General features: G+C 34.9%; 3 protein-coding genes and 1 long non-coding RNA gene across 9 annotated transcripts in view; 3 read left to right on the forward strand and 1 right to left on the reverse strand.

Moving 5' to 3' along the window:
- The first annotated feature begins 143 nt into the window (after nucleotides 1-143).
- Nucleotides 144-5,950, forward strand: Golgin104 (Golgin 104). 2 transcript variants are annotated; one of them, XM_070655562.1, is made up of 8 exons: nucleotides 144-453; nucleotides 907-2,581; nucleotides 2,894-3,164; nucleotides 3,342-3,745; nucleotides 3,909-4,444; nucleotides 4,548-4,810; nucleotides 4,945-4,968; nucleotides 5,117-5,950. In XM_070655562.1, exons 1-8 carry the CDS (start codon nucleotides 300-302, stop codon nucleotides 5,336-5,338), a joined length of 3,549 nt encoding a protein of 1,182 aa, XP_070511663.1. In that variant the 5' UTR covers nucleotides 144-299; the 3' UTR covers nucleotides 5,339-5,950. The 2 variants fall into 2 exon arrangements, with proteins under 2 accessions (XP_070511663.1, XP_070511664.1); XM_070655563.1 differs by lacking the exon at nucleotides 4,945-4,968 and having other exon boundaries at nucleotides 145-453.
- Nucleotides 5,951-7,471: 1,521 nt separating this feature from the next.
- Nucleotides 7,472-15,519, reverse strand: Adar (adenosine deaminase acting on RNA). 4 transcript variants are annotated; one of them, XM_070655590.1, is made up of 9 exons: nucleotides 15,367-15,519; nucleotides 14,877-15,229; nucleotides 13,166-13,239; nucleotides 12,758-12,821; nucleotides 11,608-12,423; nucleotides 11,133-11,518; nucleotides 10,721-11,015; nucleotides 10,421-10,611; nucleotides 7,472-10,333 (listed from the first exon to the last, which is right to left on the reverse strand). In XM_070655590.1, exons 2-9 carry the CDS (start codon nucleotides 15,193-15,195, stop codon nucleotides 10,235-10,237), a joined length of 2,244 nt encoding a protein of 747 aa, XP_070511691.1. In that variant the 5' UTR covers nucleotides 15,196-15,229; nucleotides 15,367-15,519; the 3' UTR covers nucleotides 7,472-10,234. The 4 variants fall into 4 exon arrangements, with proteins under 4 accessions (XP_070511691.1, XP_070511690.1, XP_070511693.1 ...); XM_070655589.1 differs by having other exon boundaries at nucleotides 14,877-15,511; XM_070655592.1 differs by lacking the exons at nucleotides 14,877-15,229; nucleotides 15,367-15,519 and adding an exon at nucleotides 13,340-13,786.
- Nucleotides 13,915-14,950, forward strand: LOC139102063 (uncharacterized). The gene is made up of 3 exons (XR_011545658.1): nucleotides 13,915-14,126; nucleotides 14,287-14,472; nucleotides 14,865-14,950. It is a non-coding gene; the product is annotated as an uncharacterized lncRNA (long non-coding RNA).
- A 1,211-nt stretch (nucleotides 15,520-16,730) lies between the features above and the next one.
- Nucleotides 16,731-17,174, forward strand: part of LOC139102004 (uncharacterized) — a 51,232-nt gene continuing 50,788 nt past the window's right edge. The window contains exons 1-2 of one of the 2 annotated variants that reach the window (XM_070655587.1): nucleotides 16,731-16,818; nucleotides 17,088-17,125. In XM_070655587.1, coding sequence (XP_070511688.1) covers nucleotides 16,795-16,818; nucleotides 17,088-17,125 — 62 coding nt within the window. In that variant the 5' untranslated portion in view covers nucleotides 16,731-16,794. The remainder of the gene's footprint in view (nucleotides 16,819-17,087; nucleotides 17,126-17,174) is intronic. The other variant, XM_070655586.1, reaches the window with a different exon arrangement.

Raw genomic sequence — 17,174 nt, forward strand, 5'->3', positions numbered from 1 at the left:
TCAGCTGCGAGGGTTACGAGGAGCAAGCGTGAAAGGTACATTCTGCACTCAGAGTGGAACAGGGGACATACTGCCAGATTGTTGATCACATGGGTGATGTTTGACGTGCCGCGAGTGCAGCTGTGACGCACGCGCGATCTTGAGACTCGCCAAGACGACACTTGACGCTATTGACAGTTGTTCGTTAGCCGGGCGATTCCTCGCGCGCGAATACATTCCTTTCAATTTTACAAAGAGCCTCGAGAACGTTCTGTGACGCCAGTCCGCGATGCCGAGGTTCGACGGGCCCACGTTCTTGGATGCGGCAGAGTCTTGAAATCGGCCAACGAAAGTTTCGATCAGCAATGGGCGAGACTTCGGAGCCCTTTGGTGACGAGACAGACCTCAACGTGGACTCCGTGGAGTACGACTGGGCCGAGTCACCCGCAAGACACGTCGCCCTCCTGCACGCAGGTATAATTAAATCGCGGCGACGCATCCAAGCTTCATTAAAAGTCACACAGCTGTGTGCTGGCAACTAGTCGTTTGCTCCAGATAAGTTAACGGCGAAGGAACATAATAAATTAATTCTTTCGGATGAAACGCAGCGACACTTTCTCTAGCCCTTCAATCTCCAGTGTCATTTTAAATGTTCCTTAAAGAGGATCGATGCGTATACAGTATTGATTTTTTTTTTTTTTTTATGAAGCTGGGTGTATATACAAATGGCAGTAGCTTGAAAACAATCAGTTTTCTGGCACTTTTTTGTGCTAATAATGCTTATCTATGCCGTAAAATGATATAATGTTCAAACCGAAATTAAGTTGTAGATAACAAATGCTTTTTATCTAGCAAGTTTTCTGTTGGATTAGTGATATCTTTCAAGCAATTTATTTTTGAAAATAACAATGTTTTTTTTTTTATCAGGAATGACAATGCAGGATGACATTTCGCAAGTTTCCGATGACCGTCGTGAAAGCAACGTGATTGAAAGTAAAAACGAATCGGCGTTATTAGGAAAAAACAATGAGAGAAACTGTTCGTCAGGCAACATTTGCTCATCCATCGGTTTCGAGGAGAATAAATCTATCGCCGACGTTTCTAACACAAAACTTCAAGCTTGCCATTTATCCAGCAGCGAGAGTCGTCTTTCACACAGCGATGAATCTCTTTGCAATTCACGCTCTCACCGTACAAGTACTTCACTACCCGTGATACCGTCTTTGGGTTTATCAGATAGAAATAAAATTAACACGTACAAAACGAACGTACACACACAAGGAAACACAACCACCGATGGAGAGGAAACCTTGTTCAATCGTTTAAACGAGATAAAATCCGATTCGCAGTGTTCCATAAATGAAAAAACCGTTGAAACGTATCGGAGGGATTCAAAGGAAAATGAATACGAGACGAATTGCCTTAAAGAACGGATTGCAGATGATGGTGCATCCAAAACAAAAAATATTTGTGAAGAAACGGGTTCACAATTGTGGGTTGACTATAACACAACTGCAAACGAACAAAATCGGGTAGATGCATGTAAGAAAGATGAATCAAGTTCCATCCCGACACTATGCACTAACATGCCAAATTTGGTATCCCGGCCGACGTTGGCTGATGATAGTAAACTCGTAAAAATGTCTCTTCTGACGAATCCAATGAATATTATGCAGTCGAACGTTCATCTTCTAAACAAGAGCCGTAATTTTCTTAATTTTATCACGGAGAAGTCGACGAATATCATGGAGAAAGCTTTATTGCCGCAGCATTTGGCAATGAAATATAATAACATATCGAAATTCGTTGAAACCGATGCCGCGAAACTTTCTACCAACAACATGTCTTTGGCTAACGTAACATCAATATTAAATGCAGATTCCGCGACTAATCAGTTTGACACGATGCATTGTACAGTGAAACCAAGTTTTAATAAAAACAACGACAACTTAGATAGCGTAACAAATAACGAAGAAGTGGTAAATCTATTTGCATCCACGAAGGAAAATAAAATGTATGACGATTCTGAAAGGCAATTATCATGTAACAGTCTTGAGAATGATAAATTGGAAAAAAAATATCCTGTACTTAAACAGAATGACTTCGATGAATTAGATTGTGATGCAATTGATGCACGAGTAAAACACTACGTGCTGTCAGCAGAGATAGATGAAAATAAAAGTTTTTCACAGACAAACGAGCTGCACGATGACACAGATAAAAAAAACTCACCTGGTATTAATAATTTGACAGATTCAAATATTTTAAAACACGGATCGTTAAAGCATCCGTTATATCACGCCTTATTGGAGGATTATACCAGCTTAAAACTCGAGCACTCGCAGCTACTGGAGAAAATGGAATATTTCAAGAAATTAAATCGGTCCAATATCTCATTGCCAGAAACCGAAACAAGTGGAGATACACTTATCTCACACGTAGAGACTTTAGAGAAGACTGTAAATAAATTAACGAGTGAGTTGAATGCTTCGTTAGATACGCAAGAAGCTTTAAAAAAAGAATGTGCCGCGATTGGTAAGGAGAAAGAAGACATGGTCATGAGATATGTAACCAGCGAGAAACAATTGATTGACACACAAAGGTACTTAAAAAAAAATACTTTGTAATTTAACTGATACTTTTTCGGAGGCAAGATCGACAAAATCTAATGTCGACACAAAAAAACAATTTTTAGCGTCATAACGTGTCTCAAATTAATTAATAAGAGTAAAAGTCTTCAGAATAATTTTATATTTTTGTATGTTGTTACTTGCCTTGTCGATCGTGCCTGAAAAAATTTACAGTACAAAAATTGGAAGTATAAACGACGATAATGCTTAATCAGTTAATTAAAATTTTAATTATATCTACAGTTGCTATATAAAATTTAATTTATAATATATGCAATACACAGAGCGAAGGAATCGACGGAACGTAAAGTTAAGGAAGTTCTGAAGGACCAGGAAATATTACAAAACAAATTGCGCCAAGCACAGGGCGAACGTACAAGAATATGTAACATTTTGGATGGAAAATGTCGTGAAGTAACCGATCTTCAAAAGAACGTAGAGAGTTTGAAAGAGGATGTTAAATTGAAAGAGATTAAACTAAAGTGGACGCAAACCAAACTCAAAACTGAGATGGAATCTCAAAAAGACACCCAACAGAAATTGGATAAAGCTTTGGTAAAGTATCACATAACATAATATTACCTTTTACGTGGTTTATTTAAATAATTTACATATTTTAAATAATATATTTAAAAATCGTGCGAATCAATAGCTCGAACCTTATTGTGGTTTAGATTACAGTTGATTGCCACAAATAATTTAACGAAATATCATTTATTATATATGTTACAGATGAAAATAAATGACATGAAAGAAGAATGCGAGCAGATTCGTCGCGAGACGCAAGAATCTTTTCGTAAATTTCAGCAATCTGAAGAGAACAAAGCAGTGACGTTAGATCAACAGTTGAAAGAGCATCAGGCGCGTTTAATTTTGGAAAGACATGTTACAGAAGATAAAGAAACTTTAAGACTTCAATTACAAAAAGAATTGGAAGCGTTAAAATCTAAGCAGCAAAACCTAATTGAGGAAAATAAGAAGCTTAGCCTAGAAATACAAGAGTCTGAAAAAATTCGACTAAATAACGAAAATGATTTAAGTAACTTAAGGATTATCACGGATCAGAATCAGCAACAAATCGCCGAATTGTTAAATAAAGTCTCCCAATTAGAAACGCTAAAAGTTCAATTGCAACAGTAAGTATACAACATAGTTTAAATATTATATTTTATCTTATTTTAAAGGCTGTTGTGAGCCGCACGCTTTGTACTTTATTAGTTACTATAATTGAAAAAAGATTTCAACTACAAACTTTTAAATTAAATTTTTTTTCGTACTTATTTGTTTTATTTTTTACAGAAAAGAAGAATACATAATGTTAGTTGAAGAGAAATTATTACAATTACAATCTACGAACGAAGAATTGGTATCTGATATGCAGGCTTGTCGTCAAAAGGAAGCGGATATGTTAGATTTTACACAAAAATTAACAGACACGAATGTACGTCTTCAATCTGAATTTATCGCGATTCAAACAAAAGTGAATTATCTAGAGTCCGAACAAGGCCCACTACGTGAACGTATCCACGAGCTGACCAGTAGAATCAAAAGTTTGGAGGGAGATTTAATGCAAGAACGAAAGAAACGGAAAGAGGAATGTGAGATTCTGGCCAACCATGTCGCTGAACAAACTCAACTAGCGCAGAACTTTGCCCAAAAGTTGGAAGACAGTCAAGGTGAAAATGCAGTATTAAAGAGGAAACACCAAGCGTCCATAAAAGAAATGACACGAGAATTACAACAATGTCGCAGAAAATTAGAAATGTTTGAAGCTACATCTCCCACTAATTCATTGGATACTGCATCTAGGGCTGGATCTAATACTTCCTTAGCAGGTTTGATAGTGATAGATTCGATATTTTATTAAAATCAACGCATTGCAAATTTTATTATCGCGATTTATAACGTCATAAGATTACCTTTCTCGTTCTTTTTTAGGTGATACATCAAACGGTGCCTTATCAGATAACAACATTAATAGTGATCACATTAACTCTATAGACCTTAATAATCAAGTATTAATGGATCGCATCATTAAACTTCAAAATATAAATGTAAAAAGAGCTGAAAAGTTAGATTTTTTTAAAGGACATACACAAGTATTACTCGAAGACATACAGAAGAAAGAAAAAATAATACAAAATTATATTTTACAACAAAATTTTGGAGCTTTGACGTGTAATGAAAGAGATAAACATAAGGTAAATATTAATGTTTTTTTAAATCAATTATTATCTTATAATATAGAAAAGATATGATAAAATTTGTTTTAATCGCTTTATTTGCTAAAATAAAATCGTTGTAATAATGAATAATTTCGTTTTTTGTATCCAAGCATATCAAAAGCAGAAGAGATATAGTAAGTGTCAGAAAATGAATTCCTTAAATAATGTTATGAAGCTTGTTAGAGCTTATTGATTAATTTTTACATATACTTATGTGTGTGTAACATATTTATGTTCCTATCTTTATACGTGTAAATTCTAAATAAATGTATATGCTTACAGGCAGAATTGGCACGACGCGGAGGTATAATGGCATCCGTTTACAATCATCGAGTTTCCGATGAAAATATGACTCTAGAGCTTTCTTTAGAAATAAACCAAAAGTTACAAGCGGTTCTTGAAGACGCGTTATTAAAAAACATTACCTTAAAAGACAATATTGATACATTAGGTAAGGAGATAGCGAAATTAACAATAGAACAGCAAAAACAAATTAGCAATTAATAATTAGTTATTACATGTATAATTATGTATATATGTATACTCACGCACATTCGAGATATGTCTAAAAAGTAACGAGACTGGATGCGGCATTTTGTTATTTAGTACAAGTTTCAAGTCGATATCGTTAGTATGTCTTATTTTAACGGTGAGTTTTGTGTTTTGTAGCATTAAGTTACAATTTTGAACAATAAATTTTTATCAGATTTGACAGAGACATTTAATAGTTAAAATAATGCTAGCGTGCTGAATTTAAATCATTAAATTTTTCATATATGTAAAAAACATCTCATTAGGCAATCTTTTTAAACAAATCTCGTATAAATTATATATATGTATATTACAATATTATTTCATTTTCAATTGTATTAAAAAATGTTTATATTTATTTATTTCTAATTAAATACATATTTATATATATGCTAGATAGATATGCGCTACTACGGTATTATATAATATTTTATTTGAGAAGAATGCAACAACTGTTTGAACTCGCGATAATACTTAAAAAATAGAAAAATCGACGACTGAGAATAACTTAGTTCAAGAAAGAAGTATGGAAGGAAGTAATACTGCTATGAATTTGGTAAATAAAAGTTTATTTTGCAAGTTCAACTAGATTGTTCTTTCATTTCTAAAGTACTTATATCTAGAGGCACTCTAGTCAAGCTTAAAATCTAACAGACTACAAATTCATGTTACACTCGACAGTTATAATACTTGATTTAATGCTCAGGATTTCGACCATAGTATATACTTGAGCATAAAGGATTGTAATCGAAGTAAAATCGACTAAATCTAGTGATTAATATTCTTAAAATTTACTTTAGGTGATTTACTTTGGATCATCCCTTTTTTTTTTCTTTCTTTTAAAGGTGAATTATTATTACTGTGATATACTATCATAATATATTATACCGTATTATATTGTACAGTGCAATAATAAAATGCAATTATATTCTATAAGATACTCGTAAATTCATATTATATATGATGGAAGAAGAGATCAAAGGGAACTAATATCTAGTCTTATTCTAATAAGATTATTATTCCTCAATAAAGTACGCTATAAAATTGGACTTCTTTTGTATTGCATATTTAACGATAAAATATCATTTGTCTTTTGACAGTAATTCTGATATCTAAAAATTAACTAATAATTAAAATTACTTAGTTTTTTTTAAATATATTATAATCGATAATATCATTAAATCACTACAAATATTAATACTGACAATACCGCAATAATTATAAGAACGCCGAGTTTAGTGTTTATGTTAATTCGAGTGTCATACACGATAGAGAGAATTGTTGTAGAATAGATTACTGCCTGTGTTTATGTTGCACTTTTTTTATTTTATATTTTTTAAAGAGAACGTTGCAGTGTTCTCAAACTTCAAATAACATTTAATTTGTAAGTACATTTTTCTGTGCAAACAATAACTCACGAGAAAAGATTTAGAAGGTTTGAAATCTTTCCAACGAGTTGTGTGATTACATTTTTTTAAATATTTTCCTATAATTTGTCCTAAATAAGCGTGATTAAATATGCGACATGTAAAAAAATTGCATATTACTTTTCTATTTCTTTTTTTATTTATATTTTTAATTTTATGTGCAATTTTTTTGAGAAAACACTTGCTCTCACTAGTTTTAAAGATGTACGTCGAAAGCTTCAATCTTTTTATGCTCAAACTTGTAATTTTCACCTGCATTTCGAGATTGAAAGCTTCAAAAAATTTTTTGATTAATTAAATATCTAACTAAAAAACATTAATAAATATAATAAATTAGATAATAAATAATTTATTACAGCAGGATCTATTTTCGGCAAATATTTTTTTTGTACTTTTGGTGAATAAGGTGAAAGGAATTAGAAAATAATAAAATAATAATTTAAATATTTAGCAAATCCATTTTCAATAATAATAAATTAAGACAATTTTTACAATGCAAACAATTATTTTGTAAATTATATCAGACAGTAATCTTAGTATTTGAGATAAAAAATAAATTAGAATAAACTTTTTTAATTTTTTAACATAACGCAACGCATTTACAAAAAGCGGTAAGTTATACGTATATGAATTATGAATGGCAAAAGAGGATATTATATTGTCCGTGGATGTTTCAATGTTATACTATTATATAATTTTATTTGCCATTTACAGATTCTGTGTGATGGACATAGCACTGAAACATCATCTCTACAGACAATACAACACTTATTCGTATATTATGTTATATACATGTAATTCTTTCCACCGTCACTATTGGAAACTTGACTATGTCGTCTTTTCGACGAAATGTACTTATATTAGAAATTAGAAAACCAGAGAGAAGACAAAGTAAAATTCGTTGAGCTATTATGCGTATTGCGCTTGGCACAAATACACGACTGGTATCACATATTGACTCCAACGTACGCCAAACACTTTGTCATCGCACGCAATCTCTTTTACAAGCGCGAGAAGCACGCGAAATTGAAAGAAAATGGAATGCCTTCCACGCTTAGAATAGTAAATGAGCTACGTTTCAAAAATGCAAGATTTTAATTAACTGTATTTACAGTATCCAACTTCAGTATTTTCCTTTTCTTAGCATGAATCTATTTGGAAGAAAGGCCCGATTACGACTCAACTAATTCAATACGAACATTTCAAATGTAAGTACAGCAGCTTAATATATTAACAAGAAAAGCTTACAAGTTATTTAAAAAATAAGACTGGCAGTTGCTGTAAAATTGATTGCGTGTGTGACATACAATTAACTAAAGATTCTTATTTCCCTCTCTAATATAAGACTTTTTAATAGTATAACACTTATTCGAAATAATACTTTTGCTAACGCGATTATCTAGACATAATCTTAAAAAGAAATTTTTGGTTTTCTATTACATTAAATCATGCTAAATAAGTTCTCTATGCAAAAACTGGATCAACGCGGGCAGTGTGTCACTACGGCAGAATTGCATTGATACTGGCACAGTGAGGCAATGACCTTAGGATTCTCTCTAATTACACTATGAGTGTATATTAACATATTTATCTGGAAAACTTTGTAGTCATTCATGCCGCGTAATTATTATGACGTTCATTCTACACCATTAATTATTTCCATTCATTCAACTCCTATACAAGTTATTTCATTTACGTACTGAAAGTTATAACCAATAGCTGCATTGAAATGGTTGCGAGTTGCAAATGTAATGTACATAATTTTATACCAGTCCTAGTTTATATCAGATAAAATTCTGTCATAGCATAAGAGAGTGCATGTGCTTTAAAATATTTCATTCGCTGGCTTCGTGTTTTCCGTCTAGCATTGAACATGCTTTATGTGTAAGATGGAATTAATTTTCGTGACTTGCAAATTTTACTGCGCGTAAAAAATGCACGGTGAGTAGTAAAATGTTATCTTACAGTATAAGTTTTTTTATAACTGCTATTTCTTTTTATTAAACGCTTAGATTTATTGTTTTTGATCATGCACTTTTTTTTTCTAAACATACTTTGATAAAAATTTATCTGATTGGCATAAACCAAGATGGCATAAACTTTGCAATGAAATCATAGGAATATCTGTCACAACCATAATATTAAACGACATGCGATGCAGTTCCGTAATTTACTATTGAATCTTCCTACTTAATATTTAAACGATAATCTTTGCTGTAAATCTGTCAGAAAGTAATGATTAAATTAAAAATTACATATCTCCGAATTTACAGCAAGGATCATAGCTTTTGATTTCAGTAAGGATAAAAGATAAACAAGAGTAACCTGCTGCTGTAACATAAAATGCTGTTAGAGAATTATTATTAAAACGAGAAATTTTGTCCTGCCTTCTTCACTGAACTTTGCAACGAGTACTTTTTACGATTAAGACCCATTTGTTAGATCTGAATCCAATCACAGCCGTTGAGGATGCAAAGTGCAACTTAATTCGTTGCTACGATATCTAATATCCTACAAAAAGATCCCAGATAGCATTTCGTTGATTTATGAATAATAAATAGTTGGAAAGTCTCAGATAATTCGAGATAGAAATACGCAAGATCGTGTTTGATGCCGCTTAACTTGCATGCACACTTACGCAAAGATATGTTTGTTGTGTATGATACGTGATGTTCGTGTCATGCGTGCGTATAAGTGCGCATTAAATGCATTACATTAAGCATCAATTAAAATTTTGTTGAAAAAAGAAAGAAATTGCGATTATTTGTAAAACTTGCGTATCTCTGGCATATAATGTTATCTGGGGACGTCGTAGGTACAATGCATTCATATTTAAGACACTAACTTTTTTTCTTAAAACTAGTTTGAATTAAAAACTATATATTTAAAATGCTAATCAGCTTCTTTGTACCTTAAGTAAATATATTATATAAATAAATAAACGAAAATAAAATATAGGAATGTGCATATGTGGCAAAATTGCTTTATACAAGGAAAGATTATTTGCACGGAATTATCAAATGTACCTTTTAGCTATTTTATATAATAGAATTAAATTAAAAAGGTGGTAACAAGCGATTCAAATCACACTAATATTAACAAGTCCTATATAGATATGTGATTAAATTAACTGCTTATCAACAATATACTATAAATAAGTCAAAATAATATACCAAAATTTTAAATTATGCAGATCTTCCTATCGCCTACGAAAATATTATTAATAATTATCACTAATTTGTGATGTACTTTGAACACAAGTAAATATATCGAGATCAAGGGGCGCAAAAAAACATGCGCAAGATCCTACGATTTATGCTTTACTGATACCAAATTCTGCCATATCATGACACGCCGAACGAGCGATCTATTTTGCATTAGGAACTACGTATTCGATCACTGGACGCTTTGCATTTTTTAGGTTATTATTACTCTGATTTAGTCAGATATCGATGTCGAACATATCTTGCTCACACGGTTTTTTTACCCAATTTCCAAGCTGTGCTTTTACAAAAGCATCCTTCAATTGACGCATTGCAAGCTGCCCAAAGAAAACATTGTATACTATATGATGGCATATAACAAAATATCGATCAATGACCAACATCACATATATATAATTACTTACCGAGTAATCCTGTACTGAAGATTTTGCCATGTAATACTGACGACAACGATCTTTGTCAACGTCATCTATAGTTGGAAGTTTATCTAAAAGATTAAAGAACCGTCTAAAGAATGCTTGTTTAGATATTCTAGAAGGTTTTCCTAATTCATCTTTGCCAGTTGTGCAATTTATAACTTCGGCTTCGCTTTGTCCTAAAACGTAATTTAAATAAACATTAAATATTATATATATAAATTAACGTACATTAAATAAACAATTTTATACATATGTTTCTTTAAAACGATAAAAACATATACAAACCGATTGTCCAATTGACACTGTAATTAGGCGCTTTTCCAGGTTGCCTGACTTCAGAAGATGTGATTAGACTCATTAACGGTTTATTAAGTCTATATGGCGGTGGTAAACCCTGAATAGTAGTTTCAATGCGACCGCATACCGCTCTATACATATGACTCGGATTCAAGAGACTGCCGAGGACAATGCTGTGGAAGTAAATTGGCTCGATGAAGTGGCTTAAGAGTGCACCCTGCACACCAAGTACGTTCCACCGAGCTATTTTGTCCGAACATGACATCGTCAGCAGTCTTTGACCCTTTAATTTAAGCTTCGAATTAAAATACCAATAAAAAGCAGAACATGTAAAAATGCATTAAAGGCAAACGCACGTAGCAAAACGTACATTTGTCTTCAACACACAAATAATACATACCATCATCACGCCATCCCAAGTTTGAATACCCTCGTTACTTTTTACAGGAATAGTCCCTTCGCCAGATTCGATTTTCGTGCGTAATTGACCTCTAGCTCGCCTATTCGGATGTTTATCTATGGAATCGTTGTCTTCGTGAGGTGAGAAAATCCTCGCATCTCCGCAGGGAGCGGTATTAATATACAAATGAAACTGGATGCCTTGTTTTAATTTGAATCCTTTTTTAGCTGGCTCAAGAATCGACTCAACACCCTTATCTTCGCTATGCATTTCTAATTGATTGTAAAGATATTCACAGAGACACCGTCGTGCTATTACTTCTGCGTGACAATCATTTAGAGCACCACCAGTTTGGCTCAAATGATCACCCGAGATGCATTTCGTTCCTTTTACAAAAAAAAGAAAGATATTTTATTTAAACAGAAACAAAAAAAAAAAAACAAAACAGGAAGTATAAAATAAATTTATATCTTACCGGTGGTAACGCATATAAGTTCCGCATCTTGTCCTTTCGTTATTACAACGCCAGCTAAAACTTTACGTCGCGCGTGTTGCGGTTTGGTTTGAATAATTTCGCTGAACTTCTGATTAACCATTTTGCCAATTTTGTCGGCTAACATTTGCGGTAGAGACATGTGTTCTTGCGGAGCGTAGTTAACGCGGATGGGAAGCGGTAAAGAAAACGAGGAGCTGTGAACGTTTCGCAATTTCGCTAAGGCGGCTTTACTCGCCGCGGCTTTCGCCAATTTCTTACTTGGGCCCGTTCCCTCGAACGTCTCGCCATTAATAGTTACCGATATCGTGAACTTTGCGTAACTTTCTCCGTTATCGGATATGCAATTATATACAACGCCCGGATATAATTCGTTAATGAGTGCCACTGGACCTTTATCTAAGAACTTATTAGTATTCTTTGGCTCTTGCGTTTCATGTGTCTTGAATGAATTAACAAGATGATTATCACGTTCCGTCACGTCACTCGTAAAGTCTGGTTCAAGGGGTACAACAGGCTGGCAAGTATTAATAGCTTGATGAACCTCGGGTGTATTTCTAAACTGGACGATGTTTCGCAAAGCAAGTTCAGCCGCTGCATGCTTTGCCATCTTCTTGGTACGTCCTTGCCCTTCGTACGTTTGGCCATCAATTTGTACCGCAATCGTGAAGATTGGAGCGTGTGTAGGTCCAGTCTGTCCGACTACTTTATACGTAGCTCCAGTTTTTAGCTCATTTAATGCACATACTGCATTTTTCGGTTGTGGATTTTTATGACGTTTTTTCGCACTGATTATATCTGATAATAAATTATAATTATAGCTTTATTTTCTATCAAATAGATATTAAACGTTAAATAGATATTAAACGTTAAAAATTTTAGACTTTTTTAAATATATGGTGCATTCTCTATATGTGTTAAGCTCAAAAACTGCAAATGCTCATTAAAAAAAAAAAAAAAAAAATTTAATTAATCACAATATTAATGAGAAAATATCATAATAAATCGTAAACTTTTTTCAAAGTGATACATCACAAGTTTTGTAAAACTAAACTGATAAATTAAAATACGTTTTAGTTTTTTAGTTTATCACATAAAATATGAAATAAATCACATATACAAAACTACTTACCATCTAAATCTACTTCTGAACTTCTCTTGAGAATTTGAGACTTTGGTAAGTTTCCTTGCCCCATCTACGTAACAAATCTATGAATTAACAACTGACTATCACACACATACACACATACACACATACACCATTATTAAACACATCCTTAACGTTGCTACACTGCATTTTCTGACTGAAAACTTGCAAGATTTTGTTACCAAAGCTTCTAATTCTATTTAAATTTAATAAAAGAATTTATCTGTGATAAAGTAAACTGATTTTCCCATCGTTACGGCATTGAAACAAATATATTTGTCGCGTGAGAAGCCAAGATTTGTAAGAACTGCCGTTCGGGTATCTTTACGAAAAGTCGAATCCGTTAACGGGTAAGGAAGGTGCCAAGCCGCCGAGTTCACGGGAGGCTCTTACCTGCGTCGCGTGGCCGCTTGACGAGTTCTCGGACAGCGTGTTACCGTTAGCGGGGGTCATGGACGCGCCGCATTCTGAAACAGGGGAAGCATTGCAAGTATAACCACGGGCGCGAGGCGAACCGCCGACGAGGGAGCGCGTCGCTGGGTGAAAATCAATAGAGCCATCTCGTACTTGTCGTGCCCGACTGCTGGTTGTTATTCAGCAACGCTAGCCCGTTCGACATGATGGGTCGTTGCGCGTCTCGCTTGACCGGGAGAAGATGTGGCTGGGGAAGGTACGCGCGCGTGAGTCGCACGCTGACACGTGCTTGGTTGGACGACCTCGGCCTCGAGCACGGCTACTCTGGCATCCCAAAAATCCGCAGCGCCATTGCTGTCCTTTTCTCTCACATAATCGACCTAACCTGAAGAAGGCGGCCCTGCGGAGGCGCGATTCTTCAGCGTCTTCGCGCACTCGGGATATACGTCGACGACGATCGTACCCTTCGCTTCCGCGGGATGACTCGCGATTCCGTCAAAGTGAGTACACGCGTGTCCGCAAGCGCAGCGAGGTGCATACGATCCGACAGTGCGACCAAGTGCGACTCCACCGCGCTCAACTTAACTCGCACACCTACCTACCTACGTCGCTCGCATCAATGTTCCCTAGTAACCCTAGTTCCAACACTTCTGACCTTTTGCTGGGCGCGCAGAGCGCTGCGAGCAGTACAACTAAAGTGGGAAGCCGGAAGCGCGAAAAGGATGCTGCAACACGCAAAACTCGGAAGACGCCATTGTTTTTAGATGACATTTCCGTTTGCGGTTAAACAAGAAAATGCACAAGAGGCTCGAGCTTTCGAAGAGAAGACTCCCGACTGCACCCGGCATTGTACGCATCCGCCGAATTGACGCGAGATAATTCATTCACGCGAGCACAGGTAGAATGCGAGATAACGGCGGCGAAATAATTTTCATTTCAAGTGAGTTAAAACGACAATCATTATTTGCAAATACTTTGATCATTTTTTAGCGTCACTTTCGTGCCATTTTATTCGGTTTCTGACAAACTCGTATAACAATCGAGTGTTTCAGAGAAGGCCGAAGGTAAACGAAAATAAGATTTCTTTCAACGATTTTCAGGTGACTGTGGCGTACTTTATCGTCTTTATTGTCCGAGCGTCCAAAAAGATTCGACTCGAAATAACGCGACGCCGCCAATGCTGCCATAGCACCTTTAACATCGCCTGAATGAATTTAACAGAAAACTTTCGTGCTGCGATCACGATAAATAACTTTCGACAGAAGCAAAAACTTTGTAATTTCTTGGTACTTATAATTTCTTTTCCACCTCAAAGCCACTTCGTTCAACGCAGATTAGATTCTAGATTCTTAGAATTAAAGAGATAAAAATGCAAGTTGACTAAGATAAAAGTTAATCTGCGTTAGAGAAATGGTCCTATAACTTGTTTCTGGCAATAGAAATAAATTGAGTCTTTATATAAATCTTATTACTCATCGGATGACTCAACATTAATTTTTCATATCTGTACATATATTTTGTTGTTAAAAAGTCCATAAGCTTATCCAGATTAATTAGTTTATCTCTCAATTTTATTCCATCCAGTTGTTACCAGTACAAAATTTGATTTCAACTATCCCAATTATTCCTATCGCCCAATTCCTCTAGGACAGGTATTTTATTATTTATCTCTTTGCAGAAGGACTCTTACCGTTAATGTACGACTTCACCACGGCTTCAACGTACATGGCATCGTGCACGCCACGCTGTACGATCTCGGTGTACAAGATGAAAAGAATGTCCGGATCACCGGCGAACAGACCGTGGTTGAAGCACTTGACGATCGTCCGCAGGTCAAGGTGGTTAATGAAATAGCGCAGCTTCTGCAGCAAGCTTTTGCGCGAGAGTCTGGTAAGACGAGCTCGCCACGTGACGTTGCACACTCGTTGGATACGCATTGAACGCTGCACCGTTATGCGCATCAAGGTAATCACGATTTCATATAGATCCTGGCGTGCAAGCGTACTCATCTCACGACACAGCACACGCGCGCGACCGAAAAACCTAAAACAATAGCAGATCTTAGACACTAGGTACGAAAGAACGCCGAATCTCGAACGGAACTACGAGCGCTTCTCGACGTGTATTGACACGGTTGTTTATCTTGTATTAATTTCAGGAAAAAAGAAAAGAAAAAGAACCAGGAAAGAGTTGCTCGCGCGATAACGATAACGACAAATTGATACGATTCGATATCGTCCACGATGTACGAGATGTGCTGCAGAAATCACATCAATTTGCCGCTACTGTTACGGAGACTGCACTCCCCGTATCGAAACACTCGTTCACCGTCGCTCGTTCATCTGCGAACTATACCAATATATCACACATGTACCGGAATTGCCGAGAACGATGTAAACATTACTGGCCACCTTTGTTTCTAAACAGAAATGGTCGTTTCAATAGCCACGCAAGTACTTCAAGGAGACTTTGCGGCACGGCTACGAATCTAAAGTCTTTCCTAAACAAAAAAAAAAAAAAAAAAAAGAAAACTGTTTGTCTCACACGGTTAAGATATTTGAGGAATTTGTGAGTGCAATTTTGAAAGCGTATCGAACGTTTCTCGTACGTATAACGTAAACTATTTTTTTTTCAAGCCCTTAGAATTAGAAATACAGAAATGTGAAAGTTGAACCATTAATAGAAAATACCAATAACGCGTTTCAAATTGTAAGTAACAATAACGCTCCAGAAAACTAGTTAAAGAAATAAGAAGATAACAAGTGACGATTTTTTTTTCTGTATTTATATAAAGGTAACTTTAGACCTCTTCGCTAAAGATTCGGGTTTACCTTGCCTAAATTTTTGTAATAAAAGTACATCTCTAAAAATATTAATGCTGATTCTTTAGTCAGTGCTCGTCGGTAGAAATTGGATCTGTGCTAAAATATGTACAAGCGTGACAAAACGGATTCTCGAATAACGCTTTGTTGTGTCGCTTTAAGATAGTTCCGTCGCGATAAAAATATTTTTAATGAAATAAAAATTGTCGGTATGTGACAACAGAGGAAGGAAAGTCAATCTCAAGTTAGTTCTTTTTCTTTTCTTTTCAAATCCTGCCGAAGATTGTTATCTTTACGTTTCTCTAAAGGCGGTTTAAGCGTATAAATATTCGAGCGTACACAATTAAGAGTTTAAATAATTGTTTGTAACATTTTCTCTTTATTTCTTGGCTATTTTCAAATTAGAATTTATTAGGTAGATATTGTCAGTTCCCAGACTTTAGTTTCTCTTTTATACGTCCGCATAGAATAGCTTGGCGCATGTTAGTTTTATTTATATTTTTTATTTGTTTAATAGATTTTAAATAACTTTTAAATTCTTTTTTCAGCTAACAATTGCAGTGCGTGCCATATATAATTATCGAAACAAACCACGGGGTTTGTCGCGAATACGGTATACGCATAAGTAGTCGGACGATCAAAATTTAATGTATTAATTTTGCAAACGGGAGTTCCGTCAATATCGCGCGAATAATTTTAGTTTACAATCCGCGAGTGCTGCGACAGTAATCTGTGCCCAGAAGGAAGATGTGACCTTCTGAGAGGAGGAGGAGGCCTCGGAGAGGCATGCTTCAGCGGAGCAACGTTGAGGTGAGCTTTATTTTGTATTTCCAAAAACTTAACAGTTTTGCGTTTTAGTATTTAGTAGAGATCGCTTTAATATTGAAATAATAGAGTTTTATAATTAATAAAAAAAATTGTTTAATTGTAGAAAAATCTCTTAGAGCTCTTATTCAGATAATAGTTGATTTTGATTTAAATTGATTAATTGAGAAACTTATTAGAAGCGCGAAAATTTTTTTTTTATACAGCGAACATTATTTAACTCTCTACAATTAATATTTTATATTTGTTTGCAGAGTCACAGCTGTATAACTCCGCTGCTGCGCATCAATCGGTGAGTCACTAATATTTTTTTATGTCACGGTGGTGGGACATTTTATATT

The sequence above is a fragment of the Cardiocondyla obscurior genome, linkage group LG04 (assembly GCF_019399895.1).
Source record: "Cardiocondyla obscurior isolate alpha-2009 linkage group LG04, Cobs3.1, whole genome shotgun sequence".
NCBI classification, from domain to species: Eukaryota; Metazoa; Arthropoda; class Insecta; order Hymenoptera; family Formicidae; genus Cardiocondyla; species Cardiocondyla obscurior.

Excerpts from the sequence above, each read along its gene's own strand:
- Golgin104 (XM_070655562.1), top strand. The coding sequence starts at position 300 with ATGCGGCAGAGTCTTGAAATCGGCCAACGAAAGTTTCGATCAGCAATG. Across the intron at positions 2,582-2,893 it reads CAATTGATTGACACACAAAG|AGCGAAGGAATCGACGGAAC; the intron begins GTACTTAAAAAA and ends TGCAATACACAG. Across the intron at positions 4,811-4,944 it reads ATGAAAGAGATAAACATAAG|CATATCAAAAGCAGAAGAGA; the intron begins GTAAATATTAAT and ends TTTGTATCCAAG.
- Adar (XM_070655590.1), bottom strand. The coding sequence starts at position 15,195 with ATGAGTACGCTTGCACGCCAGGATCTATATGAAATCGTGATTACCTTG. Across the intron at positions 12,424-12,757 it reads TTCAGAAGTAGATTTAGATG|ATATAATCAGTGCGAAAAAA; the intron begins GTAAGTAGTTTT and ends ATTTATTATCAG. Across the intron at positions 11,519-11,607 it reads ACTTATATGCGTTACCACCG|GAACGAAATGCATCTCGGGT; the intron begins GTAAGATATAAA and ends TTTTTGTAAAAG.